The following is a 15,135-nucleotide window of genomic DNA, read 5'->3' on the forward strand; positions in this document are numbered from 1 at the left end:
AAGAATTATCATATGGTTTCACACATTCAAAAAGTGTAAGAAGGCAAGGCCAGGACAATGAGACTTTATGAATTACAAGTTTCCCTACCAAGCAGGATCATAGTGGAAGGGAGGGAAAAATAAAATAAGATGAAATTGGAGAGGAAGAGAAACCATAAGAGACTCTTAATTATGGGAGACAGAGGGTGGCCGGAGGGGAAGTGGTTGTGGGGGATAGGGTAACTGGGTGATGCGCATTAAGAAGGGCACTTGATATGATGAGCACTGGGTATTATATGCAACTGATGAATAACTGAACTCCACGTCTGAAACTAATGATACACTATATGTTAATTAATTGAATTTTAATAAGATTTTCAATAAAAGAAACAATCATCAGAAGTCAAAGATTTCCCTGGAATTCTTCATTTGTAGGAACTATGCTAATTGCCAATACAAATTTTGGTGACCAAATCAGAAATTTGTCCTTTCTTCTCTGTTCCAGGTACATGGCCATCATCCACCCCCTCCAGCCCCGGCTGTCGGCCACGGCCACCAAGGTGGTCATCTGTGTCATCTGGGTCCTGGCTCTTCTACTGGCCTTCCCCCAGGGCTACTACTCAACCACAGAGACCATGCCCAACAGAGTGGTGTGCATGATTGAATGGCCAGAGCATCCCAACAAGATTTATGAGAAAGTGTGAGTAGGGATGACTCCCTGATGCCTCCTTTGTCTTTTCTTGTTTCCTCTTTCTTTCCATGTTCTTCTGTTGCCTAGGATTCAGTGTCTATCCATAAGCATTTCTCATAACCACTCTGATGTCAGGTTGATGTGTTCATAATTATCAAGGGACTATTATGTCTCAAATACCACTCTGGACTTCAAATGAAAATTAGAAAAATGTAAGACCTTGATCCTATGGTAGCTTACCATTCCAATGTTCTTCGTTATCCTCCTGCCAGTTACTAGTGACTCTGCCCTGCCACTGTCTGCATTGCTTTTCCTGGGAGCTTGATCCTCACCAATAGAATGCTGCTCTGCCCTTGTGTTCAGTGTACCAGAAGGTGGGGAAGTTATCCTCTGCTCCCTGCAGCTCTCAACAACTGATAGGAAGTCGCTGTATGAACACCCAGCTCCCATACCCCCAGGTGGGGTGTCTCTGAGGTGTGTAACTTACACTGTGTCCAAGGTTTTGTCTTGGGGTGAAGCTCCAGTCACCCCAGTGGCAGTTGGCTCAATGACACACCCCTCCCTGTACTGCTGCCCTCCTCCCTACCTGTGTTTCTTTCTCCTTCTAAGTCACTTGTACTTAATCTTTATCTCAGGATGTGTGTCTGGGGAAAACCAAGCCACAGCACCTATCTTCTAGGGTTTTCTAGGTGAAGAAACAAGATACACATTCAAAAAGTGTAGGAAGGCAAGGCCAGGACAATGAGACTTTATGAATTACAAGTTTCCCTACCAAGCAGGCCTGCTTATCTTTGGGGGCTTGATTGATCACATTTAAGGTTTTTCAAAGAAATCCTGACAATTTTCTCCAGGACTTCTCCTAGAGGTAACACTGAAAGAGCTCATTCTTTGTTCTGTTCTGCTCAGGTAAGTGGCAATGTGACATTTATATTACCATTAGTTTTCTAGATTCAGAGCACATTGATGATGTGGGTCCTTTTGAAAGTTCTCTATTAAATCTCAAATCTTGGGTTTATTTTGTGAATCATAAAAGAACACTGGTATGTCAATAATCAGATGACCTATGTTTTAATAACAAGATTGCCATTACTAGTTACACGTGACTCTGGGCAAGGATCACAGTACCCCCTCATTGTTAAAATTGAAGGCGATAAAGCACTGCTTCCCATAAACAACTGCTGTGATGTGCAAACGAGATCATGTAGTCTCACCTTGTAAGCTATTAAATGCCATACCAAAGGTAAGATATTGTTATCGAACCACATCCATCGATAGAAGTAGAATCCTCACAGGCCTTTAAGCTCATTAGATGGTAACACGAGACACTACCTCTTGGACCCCAAGATCTGAGGGTCCGAAAGCCTGCTGCAGAGAGTTATACTGCTGCACCTGTTCCGTGGAGCATGGAAATGTGGCTTGCCAGAAAGCAATACATAAAGCCCAGACTTTGCCTTCCAGACACAGGCAGTGAGATTTAATCGATCAAGCAGTGGGGGGATTAATGCTCAGCCTAGGAGAAGGCATTGAAAATTATTTTTCCAAATAAAAGTACAAGCCTGAGCGGGGTCTCAGCGGGAGAAAGAACATAGTTTTGCAAGCTGTACGGGGCCTGTGAACATGTTTGAGCCAGAAAGTTCCCTCAAAAGGGAAAAATGAAAGCCCTCTGAACTAAAACCCATTATATAAACTGCTTAGAAACTGTCTTCGACTGTAGCTCAGCTCTTGATTTTCATGATCTTTTCCAAGTTTGAAAAGTTTTATTTCAAAATAGAGTTCGTTTATCTTCCAACAAATTTAAAGTTTAACATGGAAAAAAAAGGGTTTATTTTTCCACAGACCTCTGTAGTCTTGCTCAAGAAATAGTAGTTTTTAAAGTTTTACTCTTGAGCATTTTGCTGTCTTACGCTTGTTAATGACTGCAAAGCCCTTTGAGACTCAATACGGTGTGCCAGATTGTCTTATTTCCTTGCTATGAGGATTTAAGGTAGCTGTACTGGATGCATGGTTATATTTGCCATCATTATTCATTTCATCATTTTTTTTCACTCCCTCTTTTTCTTTCTTTCTATGTTTATTTTTAAAATTTTTAAATTTTTATTGTTTTTAACTTTAATTCCAGTATAGTTAACATACAGTCTTATATTAGTTTCAGGTATACAATATAGTGACTCAACAATTCTGTTCATTACTCAGTGCTCACTATGCTAAGTGTTCATCTATTTCACCCACCCTCCCACTCCTTCTCCTCTGGTGGCCATCAGTTTGTTTGCTATAGTTAAGAGTCTGTTCCTTGGTTTGTCTCTCTCTTTTTTCTCTTTGTTCATTTGTTTCATTTCTTAAATTCCACATGAGTGAAGATGAATGGTAAAGAAGATGTGAAATACACACACACACACACACACACGCACACACAGGGATATTATTTGTCCATAAAAAAAGAAGGAAATCTTGCCATTTGCACAACATGGATGGAGCTAAAGAGTATAATACTAAGCGAAATAAGTCAATCAGAGAAAGACAAATGCCATGTGTTTATTTCATGATTTTAACCTTAAAAAAATTATTCTGGAGAAGAGCATATGATTTAGCTACTTAAGATGTGTGAAATGTTTAGAGATGCAGTAGTAAGCTGAAAGAATCCATATTTGACATCCACGTACAGGCTGTGAAACAAACATAAGTGCGTAGTAAGCTTTATGTAAGCCTATTTTCTTATTGTCAATATCCTTCATAATGCATTATGGTATATTTTAGGGAATTTAAGTTTTACAAGCTCTACATTAAGTACTTCATTATATTCTCTTCTGCTAGAACTGATTGCCATTTCCACAGCACACAATAATCCCAAATCTGAAACCAGAAGGAAACTTTGTTTAAGGCAGTATGATAATTAGGATAAGAACACAGCCTCTGGAGTTAAATGAGGGACAACTCCCAGCCACATCACTCTCTAGTTGAGTCATCATGGTCAAGTTATTGAAGCTGAATGGAACATTACACATAGTGGTATTGAGAGACGTAAATAAGGCACATGCTTAGCCCAGTACCAGGCACATGGGAAGAGTTTGGTGAATGTTAACTACTGCCATCAGCATCATTCATTGATCTGGATGCATGGGTAGATGACTGGCAGCAGACTGTGGTGGGCAGATGCGTAGGCACAATTTGCCTGATGAATAATTTGTGCCAGCTAATTACATAAAAAGGTTTTGTGAAAAATCTTAGATTGCTGCATTTGCCTTCTGTCTGCATGGTGAACCTCCAGCCCTGATCATTCATCATTCAAACTCTTTATTAATACATAGGTTAAATTAAGCACTATTAAAGAAAGGCAATCCAATAAAAGAGTAGGCAAAAGTTTTGAACATGCACTTCACAAAAGGAAATGTCCAAATGACCAATTAATATGTGAGGAGGCACAAAACTTCATTCGTCACCAATGAAATACAAATTAAAACCATAATGACATCTTACTGCACACCCGTTAGACTAGCAAATGTTAAGAAGTCTGACTCAACTAAGTATTAAGAACCTTTGGTGAAACTAGGAAACAATTAGAACCTTTGTAGACTGCTAGAAGTATACATAGATAAAACCATATGGGAAAACATTTTGTAGTATCCAGAAAAGCAGAAGCTATCCATACACTATAATCCCACAGTTGTGCTCTAGGGTAATTGCCCTAGAAAAATTCATGCATGTATGCACCCAAATCCATATGGATCATATCAGCATTGTTCTTAATACCCCAAATTGGAGATATTCCAAATATCCATCATCAGTAGGATGGGTACAAAACTGTGACAAAAGCAGGTAACAGAATACTATGTAATTAATACAATGCACAAAATGTAGCTCCATGTAACATGGATGTCTCTTACAAAAAGTTTTATTTTTTTATTTGTTTTTATTGAAGTTCGATTTGCCAACATATAGTATAGCACCCAGTGCTCATCACAAGTGCCTTCCTCAGTGACAAAAAGTTTTAAAATAAAATGAAAATACATCTTTAGGAGCACATCAATAGGTGGCAAAACTATAAGTGCAAACAAAGTAGTAGTCACCATGAAAGTAAAGACATGATTATCTCTCATGGGAAGGGAAAGGTGTATGGTCGAGAAGAGGCACTGAGAGTTGCTTTGGAGGAGCGGGCACCATTATTTTTCTTGAGTTCGATGGTAGTAGCATGAGTGTTTGCTTAAAAATCATTCATAATACCAGGTAATTTTGTTCATCCACTTTTTCTAGAATATATGCTTCATATTTTTTAACTTAAAATTAAATGCTATTCAAAGGATTTTTACTTTTACAAGCTCTTAAGAAACTGCTCTTATTGGTATAACCCCAATATACCCATCATTTATGAAAGGCTGTAACATTTTGATAAATATTCTTCCAGTGGGATCCCTGGGTGGCGCAGCGGTTTGGCGCCTGCCTTTGGCCCAGGGCGCGATCCTGGAGACCCGGGATCGAATCCCACGTCGGGCTCCCGGTGCATGGAGCCTGCTTCTCCCTCTGCCTGTGTCTCTGCCTCTCTCTCTCTCTCTCTCTCTGTGACTATCATAAATAAATAAAAAATTAAAAAAAATATTCTTCCAGTCACTTACTCCATCTCTAGGAAAATACAATTCTTAGTTTCCTTTAAATATCTTATATACATACAGGTCAACACAAATATAGATTGTTCCCTCCCTGTAACACAAAATTTAGCTTTTTTATGCATGCACATCATTCTATATCCCATTTTTTTAAATTTAATATATCTTAGAGATATTCCTATATCAAGTTCGTGAAGAGCTTCTCTACTCTTTTTCACAACTACAGTGTGCAATGTTATTTAACCAATCACTTTTGATGGACTTTGGATTATCTCCAGCCTTTTGCTATTACAAAGTGCAGCCATGGACAGCCTTTACATGTATCATGTAAGGCTATCTATAGCAAAAAAAAATTCCAAAAATGAAATTGCTAAGTCAAAGATCTATAACTTTTTAAGTTTGATATTTGCCCTCTGTATGAGATTGTACTAATTTACATTATCACCAGCAGTACATGAGAGTCCCTGTTTCTCTACAAACTTCCCAACAGAGAGTTTGGATTTTTGCCCATTATAGTTAAAATATGCATTTCTCCTTCTACAAGCAGAGTTAAATGTCTTTTCATAAAATGAGTAATTTGTATATACATCTTATTACCTGATTATTTCATTTACCATCTCATAAATGATTTCCTATGTCATTAAACATGTTTTATAAACTTCTATGAATATATATACAGATATGTTTATATGTGTACATAAATAATTTGGGGGGCATATGGGTGGATCAATCGGTTGAATGTCTGACTCTTGATTTTGGCTAGGTTATGGTCTTCAGGTTCTGAGATCCAACGCCTTGTCAGGCTCCATGCTCAGCGCAGGGTATGCTTAAGATTATTTCCTTCTCTTTCTGCACCTACTCTCTCTCTCTCAAATAAATAAATCTTTTAAAAACTAATGATAATTTTGTTAATTAATCTGCTCTTTCAAAATCAATTACTCCAGTGGGTTCTTTTAGCTGACCTAAGTTAAAACACTAAGCTTTAAAACAAGCTGCTTCTATCTACATCCTTAGATCCTTTGGGGGACTGCTTCAGTGTCCTCTGCTTTCCTCTGTTTGTATTTATAGTGCAGGGTTATAGAAAATATCTTATTGTTGTAACACTCATGAAAATGAAGATGTGGACTCATTGTTAATACAATAATATCATCATCTGTATTGAGTCCTGCCACAATTTGAAAGCTGGTGGCTTTGCTGAGGCTGCTCTGGTGAACTGTGACACTGCTCAGGAAGTCCTATGAAGGGAGAGTGGATTGACTGGTTTCATGGGTGACTACAAGTGACTCTTCCGGGTGGAGAAAAGTACACATGCAAGGAGGAACTTATGAAAAAGAAACATTTGGCTTTGAGAAGTGCATCAACCTCCCTGTTCTGCTAAAATGAGGAGGAATGTGTCATAGCTTTCAAAGTTATTCAGGGTCAGGCCCACTCTTGAGGATGCTGTACAGGCTATCAGGTTGCAGTGGTCCCAGAAGGATTCCAAGGCAGTGCCTCTGAGGACAAGTAAGATGAATGAGCCAACATTTCTTCATCAGAGGGCCCACTATTAAGGCCAAGAAAAAGTCTGTAATGAGGATGGAAAATGAGAAAGACAGCCAAATGAATGATATTTAGACAGTTGGAGGATTTCAGTTTTCCTGAATAACTTATTAATATTGGTCATATATCATTGTCTATTAATTAAACTTCTATGTAGCTAACTAGGCAGTAAAGCTATAGCAAGAAGTAAGTTGCAACTATTCTGAATTCCACATATTACCAGTAATACTGGGAAAGGTTATGCCAGAAAACAGCATCATTTATGACTTTTAATTACCTGGAAATTTTGTGAACATGTACATGAATGAGTATATATTAACTCTAATATAATTCTCTGTGAGTACTAATTGTAAAAAAGACTGTAGGGATGCCTGGGTGGCTCAGCGGTTGAGCATCTGCCTTCAGCTCAAGGTGCAATCCTGGAGTTCTGGGATTGAATCCCACATCAGGCTCCCTGCAAGGAGCCTGCTTCTCCCTCTGCCTATGTCTCTGTCTCTCTCTCCCTCATGAATAAATAAATAAAATCTTTAAAAAAAAAAAGATTGTAAAAATATGTGTGGTTATTTTTTGCAGCATTTCGTCTTTTGTATGTTACAGCTACAGAAAGTAGCTGAAATTTTTATGTTTACACATATCTTTTCTTTCATTAATAATAGTGAAAATTGAAAATCAACTAATTGACAGTTATGAGGGGAGAAGGGAATATCAGAAAATGTACCTGCGGCATTACTTCTCAAATTTTCCACCTTCTTGATTATTTCACAAATAAAACAAAAGAAAAGAACTGTGGATCCTTTGCCAAGCTGCTCCAGGCCTTAGCCAAAGGGGTGTCAACATATTTGTGTTTCCAGGACTGATTGTTTATGCTAGCTGTTATGATTAATCTCCTCCCCTGACACCTGCTACATTTATAGATACAGCCCAGGGCCCCTGGTATTGTCTCAGCCGTTGATGAAAAGCAGTTAAGCCAAGAGTGAAAAGTACATTGACACTTCAGGGAAAGATGGTTGCCTAAAAATAATCCCTTAACCTTGACTTCCAGAAAGAAATTAGAGTGAGCAAAGTAAAGAAGAAGAGGAAGAAACTAAAAAAAATAAAAATAAAAATAAAAAAAATAATAAAAAAAAATAAAAAATAAAAAAAAAAAATTTTACATGAATGCAGAAACTAAGAAGGTTGCCATACAAATGCCAGAAATTTCACTCAGTTTCTGGTAGATACTGTGCAGATAGAGCCAAAGAAAAGGCAGCTGCCACCAAGGACTGTCACAGGCAAGACATAAAATATCGACCCTTAACTTGGAGGGGAAAGTGTAAGCCTGAGAAAGGTGGAACACTCTAATTTGAGATTCCTTGGGGCTTCCCTGATCAGCTTCCAGAGGCAGCTGCTCTTAGACTGGGGACAAGGTGCACCCAGGCCAGAGAGCATAATTGACAGTAAGATAAAAATGGACAATTTCGTACAAAATAGTAAATGTCGAATTGACGCAGCTTGAGGGAAGAGGAATGAAAATACTGTTCAAAAATTACATTTACAGGACACCTGGGTGGCTCAGCGGTTGAGCATCTGCCTTTGGCTCAGGGTGTGATCCCAGATTCCCGGGATTGAATCCCACTTTGGGCTCCTTACATGGAGCCTGCTTCTTCCTTTCTTCCTCTGCCTGTGTCTCTGCCTCTCTTCCTGTGTCTCTCATGAATAAATAAATAAAATCTTTAAAAAAAAAAAAGAATTACATTTACAAAAGTTACTGGGACCAAAATGTGTGCAGAGAAATTCTTTTAAATACCCTATAAGCTCTTCAAGAATTCAGAACCATATGGAGTACTTGCTAATTTATTATACACATTTGGCACTACATAATCATAAAAAAACTAACAAAGGGAACTCCAAAAACAAACCTTCGGGCCAATTCCATTTATAAACATATATGCAAACATCCTAATTAAAAGTCATTAAAAAATTCAAAATTATACTGAAATAACAATGGTTTATTTTTCAGCTTTTTCCAGCAAATAAGGTTAGTGATTTATCAGGAAATCTATTATATTTCATTAAATTAATTGGTCAAATGAAAACATCATATATTTGTTTCAATAAATTTCAAAATAAATTTGTTAAAATATAATAACTATTAAAGCTTATATCAGCAATAATCCTTGAGAAAATAAATGTATAAGAGATCTCCTTTATAGCAGAAACAAAATTAAAACACTTTGAATATTTAAGAAATAGGAGTTATATGAATGAAAACATCATGCTATTTTAGACTTTACTGAATGGCATAAGAGAATATTTGAGAAATCATTTCACCTGATTCAAATGCTTGAAAATACCTAAAGGCATATAGGAAACAGTCTCCTATCTTTTTTCTCCTATTTGTACACCAGTACTCGTAGCAGCATGATTCACAATAATCAAAAGGTGGAAATACCCTTCTATCTTTATATAATCCCATAAAGCTATCAGTTCTCCACAAACTTTCCACAAGTATGTTTAGGTCACTGATAAAACAAAACACTTGAAAGAATAAATGGATAAAAATAGTTCCAGAAAAGATTGGACAAGAAGAATTAATTCTGATATCAGCAAAATAATGAAAAACAATGATAAGAGGTGACTTGCTCTTCCAGATATGAAAATAATCATTTCTGGGGATAGAATTAATCAATTAAAAAAACAACAGAAATCACACACCCATATACACACACAGAAACCAAAGACTGTAAAATATTGTATTTAGTATATGCTAAATTTGGAAGGAAACCTGATCAGCCAAAATTTTGTAGAATTCTCTAACTCAAATGATTTTATAGGCAACTGCATAAGCCACCACTGCCTGCAACTCGGAGACTCACAATATATATATTAGTATATTAAAGCCTCTGAGAGTCTTTCTATTCAAAAATGTTTAAATTTATTTTTATAGTAAATATGTTTATGTGGTTTAAAACAACAGTTATTGTAAAAGGATAAAATCAGGAAAAGATTTCTCCCTCTAGCCACAGTTCTTACTTTCTTGGAAGATTTCTAAAGTTTCTTTATGCTTATCTTAAAAAGTTTATATATATATGATCTTACTGTCTTCTTTCTTACACAAAATATATAATACACCCTATTCTTGCTCTATCCATTAACAATGTATCTCAGATGTCCTTTCTCACCATATGGGCAAGCATTCTCATTTTACAGATACATAGTATTTCTCCTTATGGAAAAAAATCATTTATTTATCTGGTATGATTTTGATGTATGTTTGAATTGTTCCTAGTGTTTAGCTACTTCAAATTATATTGCAGTGAATAGGATCCACCCTGATTAAGCATTGCAGTAAAGAAACCTGACAGTTTTACTTAAACCTTATGTTTCCCAAGCATATTTGATCATAAAATCCTTCTTTTGGTTAATCCCATTAACATTCCACAGAACCATTGTCCATAAAACATATTCTGTGGAAACTCCAGGCTAATCATAAAGCTGTATTCCTTTCTCACAACTTAAGACCAATACAAATTCCGTGTAAGTTGGGATAGAAAAGAGCTTTCTGTAACATCAACCAAAGGCAAATCCAAAATGAAAGAGATTGCTGGTTTGAAGAAACATATAAAGATACAGATGTATTTCTTAATTCTGTTTATCAAAGAAACTCCATGAAAATACAATATATGAGACAAACCATCAATATAATTAGCATAGAGAACTTTGACTAATCAATAAGAATAAGAGGTTATTTTTTAATCAAAAAACTAACAGTGCATAAAAGAATATGAAAAACTGTATTCCAGTAAGGGATACAACTTTCTCTTTATTTGATTGGCCCAGGTTAAACTTAATGAAAATATTAAGCATGAACAAGGTTATGGGGAAGATGGGCACTGTTTTCAGGAAGACAGTTTGACATCAATCAAGGTTTTTAAATATACACTTGTTTTGTTTCTTAAATTCCACATGTGAGTGAAATCATGTGGTATTCGTCTTTTTCTGACTGACTTATTTCACTTAGCATTATACTCTCTAGCTCCATCCATGTTGTTACATGTGGCAAGATTTCATTCTTTTATGTGGTTCAGTAATATTTCATCATATATATATAATATATATATATATTGTTTCAATATATCTCCTCTTCTTTATCCATTGATCTATCAATTGACACTTTAGTTACTTCGACATTTTGGCTATTATAAATAATGCTGCGATGAACATAGTGTTTTTCTATTCTTCGGGTAAATACCTGGTAGTGGAATTACTGGATCTTATGGTAATTCTATTTTTAATTTTTTGAGGAACCCCAAAACTGTTTTCCACAGTGACTGCACCAGTTCACCTTCCCACCAACAATGCAAGAGCGTTCCTTTTTCTCCACACCCTCACCAACACTTGTTTTTGTGTTTTTGATCCTAGCCATTATGACAGGTATGAGGTGATATCTCATTGTGGTTTTGATTTGCATTTCCCTGTTGCTGAGTCATATTGAGCATCTTTTCATGTGTCTGTTGGCCATCTGCATGTTTTTCTTGGGGAAATGTCTATTCATGTCTTCTGCCCATTTTTCAATGTGTTATTTGTTTCCTCAGTGATGAGTTGTGTAAGTTCCTTATATATTTTGGATACTACTAACCCTTTATCAGATATGTCAGTATTTCTCATTCACTTGTCTTTTAGTTTTGTTGATTGTTCCTCTGCTGTGCAGAAGCTTTTTGTTTTGATGTGGTCCCAATAGTTTATTTTTGCTTTTGTTTCCCTTGCCTCAGGAGACATATCTAGACAAATGTTGCTATGGCCTATATCAGAGACATTATTAACTGTGCTCTCTTCTAGGATTTTTATGGTTTCAAGTCTCACCTTTAGATCTTTAATCTATTTTGAGTTTATTTTTGTGGATGGTGTAAGAAAGAGGTACAATTTCATTCTTTCGCATGTAGCTGTCCAGTTTTCCCAACTTTGTTTATTGAAAAGACTATCTTTTTCCCACTGCATATTCTTGCCTCTTCAAAGATTAATAGACCATATAATCACGGGTTTATTTCTGGGGTCTCTATTGTGTTCTAGGGATCTATATGTCTATTTTTGTGCCAGTACCATACTGTTTTGATTACTACAGCTTTATAGTATATCTTAAAATCTGGGATTGTGATACCTCCAGTTTTGTTCCTCTTTTTCAAGATTGCTTTGGCTATTTGAGTTTTTTGTGACTCCATACAAATTTTAAGATTATTTGTTCCAGTTCTGTGAAAAATGCTGGGGGTATTTTCATAAAGATTGCATTAAATCTGTAGATTACTTTCGGCTGTATGGCCATCTTAACAATATTTGTTTTTCCTATCCATGAGCATGGAATATTTTTCCATTTGTTTGTTTCTTTCATCAATGTTTTACAGTTTTCAGAGTAAAGGTCTTTCACCTTTTGGTTAAGTTTATTCCTAAGTATTTTATTATTTTTGATGCAGTTGTAAATGAGATTGTTTTCTTAATTTCTCTTTCTGCTACTTCATTATTACTGTATAGAAAAGCAATGGATTTCTGTACATTGATTTTATATCCTGTGATGTTACTGAATTCAATTATCAGTTCTAGTAGTTTTTTGGTGGAGTCTTTAGGGTTTTCTATATGTAGAATCATGCTATCTGCAATAATGAAAGTTTTACGTCCTCCTTACCAATTTGAATGCCTTTTATATTTTTTCTTGTCTGATTGCTTTGACTAGGACTTCTACTACTATGTTGAATAAAAGTGGTGAGAGTAGACATCCTTGTCTTGTTCCTGACCTTAAGGGAAAAACTCTCAGTTTTTCACCATTGAGTGTGATGATAGTTCTGGGTTTTTCATATATGACTTTTATAATATTGAGGTATGTTCTCTCTAAACCTACTTTGTTGAGGGCTTTTATAATGAATGGATGTTGTCCTTTGTCAAATGCTTTTTCTGTACCTATGGAGATGCTCATATGGTTTTTATCCTTTCTCTTATTGTTGTAATATGGATTGATTTATGAATACTGAACAACTCTTGCATCCTGGGAATAATTCCTACTTGATCATGGTGAATGATTTTTTTGATGTATCGTTGACTCAGTTTGTTAGTATTTGTTGAAGATTCTTGCATCTATGTTCATCAGAGATATCGGCATGTCGTTCTCTTTTTTTGTAGTGTCTTTACTTGGTTTTGGTATCAGGGAAATGCTGGCCTCATAGAATGAATTTAGAAGCTTTCCTTTTTCTTCTATTTTTAAAAATATTTTGAGAAACATAGGTATTAATTCTTCTTTAAACATTGGTAGAATTTACTGGTGGAGCCATCTGGTCTTTGACTTTATTTTTTTGGGAGTTTTTTTATTACAGATGCAATTTCATTGCTGATAATCAGTCTGTTCAAATTTTCTATTTCTTCCTGGTTCAGTTTTGGAACTGAACTTATCCATTTCTAGGTTGTTCAATTTCTTGGCATATAATTTTTCATAATATTATCTTACAATCCTTTGTATTTCTATAGTGTTGGCTGTTATTTATCTTCTTTCATTTCTGAATTTGTTTATTTTGCTCTCTCTTTTTTTTTTATCTTGATGAGTCTAGCTAAACATTTATCTATTTTATTGATCTTTTCAAAGAACCAAATCTTTGGTTTCATTGATCTGTTCTTTGTTTTGTTTTGTTTTGTTTTGTTTTGTTCTGTTTTTTAGTTTCTATTTCATTTATTTCTGCTCTTATATTTATTATTTCCTTCCTTCTATACTACTTTTGGGTTTTGTTTGTTATTTTTCTAGTTCCTTTAGGTATAAATTTAGGTTGTTTATTTGATTCTTTTTTTTTCTAGAGGTAGGCCCATATTGCCATAAACTTCCTTCTCAGAACAGCTTTTGCTGCATCCCAAAGATTTTGGACCTTTTGTATTTTCATTTGCATTTGTCTCCATGCATTTTTTTATTTCCTCTTTGATTTTTAGTTGAGCTATTCATTGTTTAGTGGCATGTTATTTAGCCTCCATGTATTTTCAGATTTCCTTGTGTTCTTTCCAGATTTTTTCTAGTGGTTGATTTCCAGTTTCATAGTGCTGTAGTTAGAAAAGGTGCCTGGTGTGACTTCAGTCTTTTTAAATTTGTTAACACTTGTTTTGTAGCCTAATATGTGATCTATTCTGGAGAATATTCCATGTGCACTTGAACAGAATGTGTATTCTGCTGTTTCAGATGGAATGTTCTGAATATATATGTTAGATCCAACTGGTGCAATATGTCATTTAAAGGCACTGTTCCCTTGATGATTTTATGTTTGGATTATCTATTCCTTGATGTAAGTTGAGTGTTAAAGACTGTTATTGTATTATTGTCAATTACTTCCTTTATGTTTGTTATTAGCTGCTCTTTGTATTTGGGTGCTCCCATATTGGGTTCCTAAGTGTTTATAACTTTTATATCTTCTTGTTGAATTATTCCCTTTACAATTGTATAGTGTCCTTTTTTTGTCTCTTGTTAAAGTTTTTGTTTTAAAATCTATTTCATTCAATATAAACATTAGTACCTAGGCTTTCTTTTCACTTCCATTTGCATAATAAAAGCTTTTCCATCCCTTCATTTTCAATCTGCATGTGTGTTTAGGTTTTTTTTTAAGATTTATTTATTTTATCTATTTATGATAGACAGACAGAGAGAGAGACAGAGACAGAGAGACAGAGAGAGGCAGAGACACAGGAGGAGGGAGAAGCAGGCTCCATGCCGGGAGCCTGATGTGGGACTCATCCCCGGACTCCAGGATCACGCCCCGGGCCAAAGGCAGGCGCTAAACTGCTGAGCCACCCAGGGATCCCCTGTGTTTAGGTTTTAAATGAGTCTCTTGTAGGTAGCAAGATGGGTCTTGCATTCCTACCTATTCCATCACCCTATGTCTTTTGATTGGAATATTTAGTCCATTTACATTCAAAGTAACTCTTGGTAAGTGTGTTCTTATTGCCATTTTGTTACTTTTTTATTGTTGTTTTTGTAGTTCTTCTCTGTTCTTTCTTCTCTTGCTCTCATTAGTGGTATACTTGGATTCCTTTCTCTTTATTTTTTGCATATATCACTGATTTTTATTTGTGGTTACCATTAGGTTTGTATATAACATCTTATGCATATACTAGGTTACATTAAGTTGAAAGTCACATAAGTTTTAACCTATTCTTACTCCTCCCCCACATGTTAGGTATATGGTGTCATAATTTTTATCTTTTTTTGTGTGTGAATCCTTTGACTGGTTTTTATGGACTTGCATAATCTTACTGTTTTTGTGCTTCCTACTTTTCTCACTCCTACTATAGTCTTTCCTTTCCACTCAAAGAGTCCCCTTTAATATTTTT

General features: G+C 35.6%; 1 protein-coding gene across 1 annotated transcript in view; it reads left to right on the top strand.

Moving 5' to 3' along the window:
• TACR1 (tachykinin receptor 1) overlaps positions 1-15,135 on the top strand; it is a 140,612-nt gene that overhangs the window by 69,960 nt on the left and 55,517 nt on the right. Inside the window, exon 2 of the mRNA NM_001012619.1 lies at positions 485-679. Coding sequence (NP_001012637.1) covers positions 485-679 — 195 coding nt within the window. The remainder of the gene's footprint in view (positions 1-484; positions 680-15,135) is intronic.

This window comes from Canis lupus, chromosome 17, assembly GCF_011100685.1.
Source record: "Canis lupus familiaris isolate Mischka breed German Shepherd chromosome 17, alternate assembly UU_Cfam_GSD_1.0, whole genome shotgun sequence".
Taxonomy (NCBI): Eukaryota; Metazoa; Chordata; class Mammalia; order Carnivora; family Canidae; genus Canis; species Canis lupus.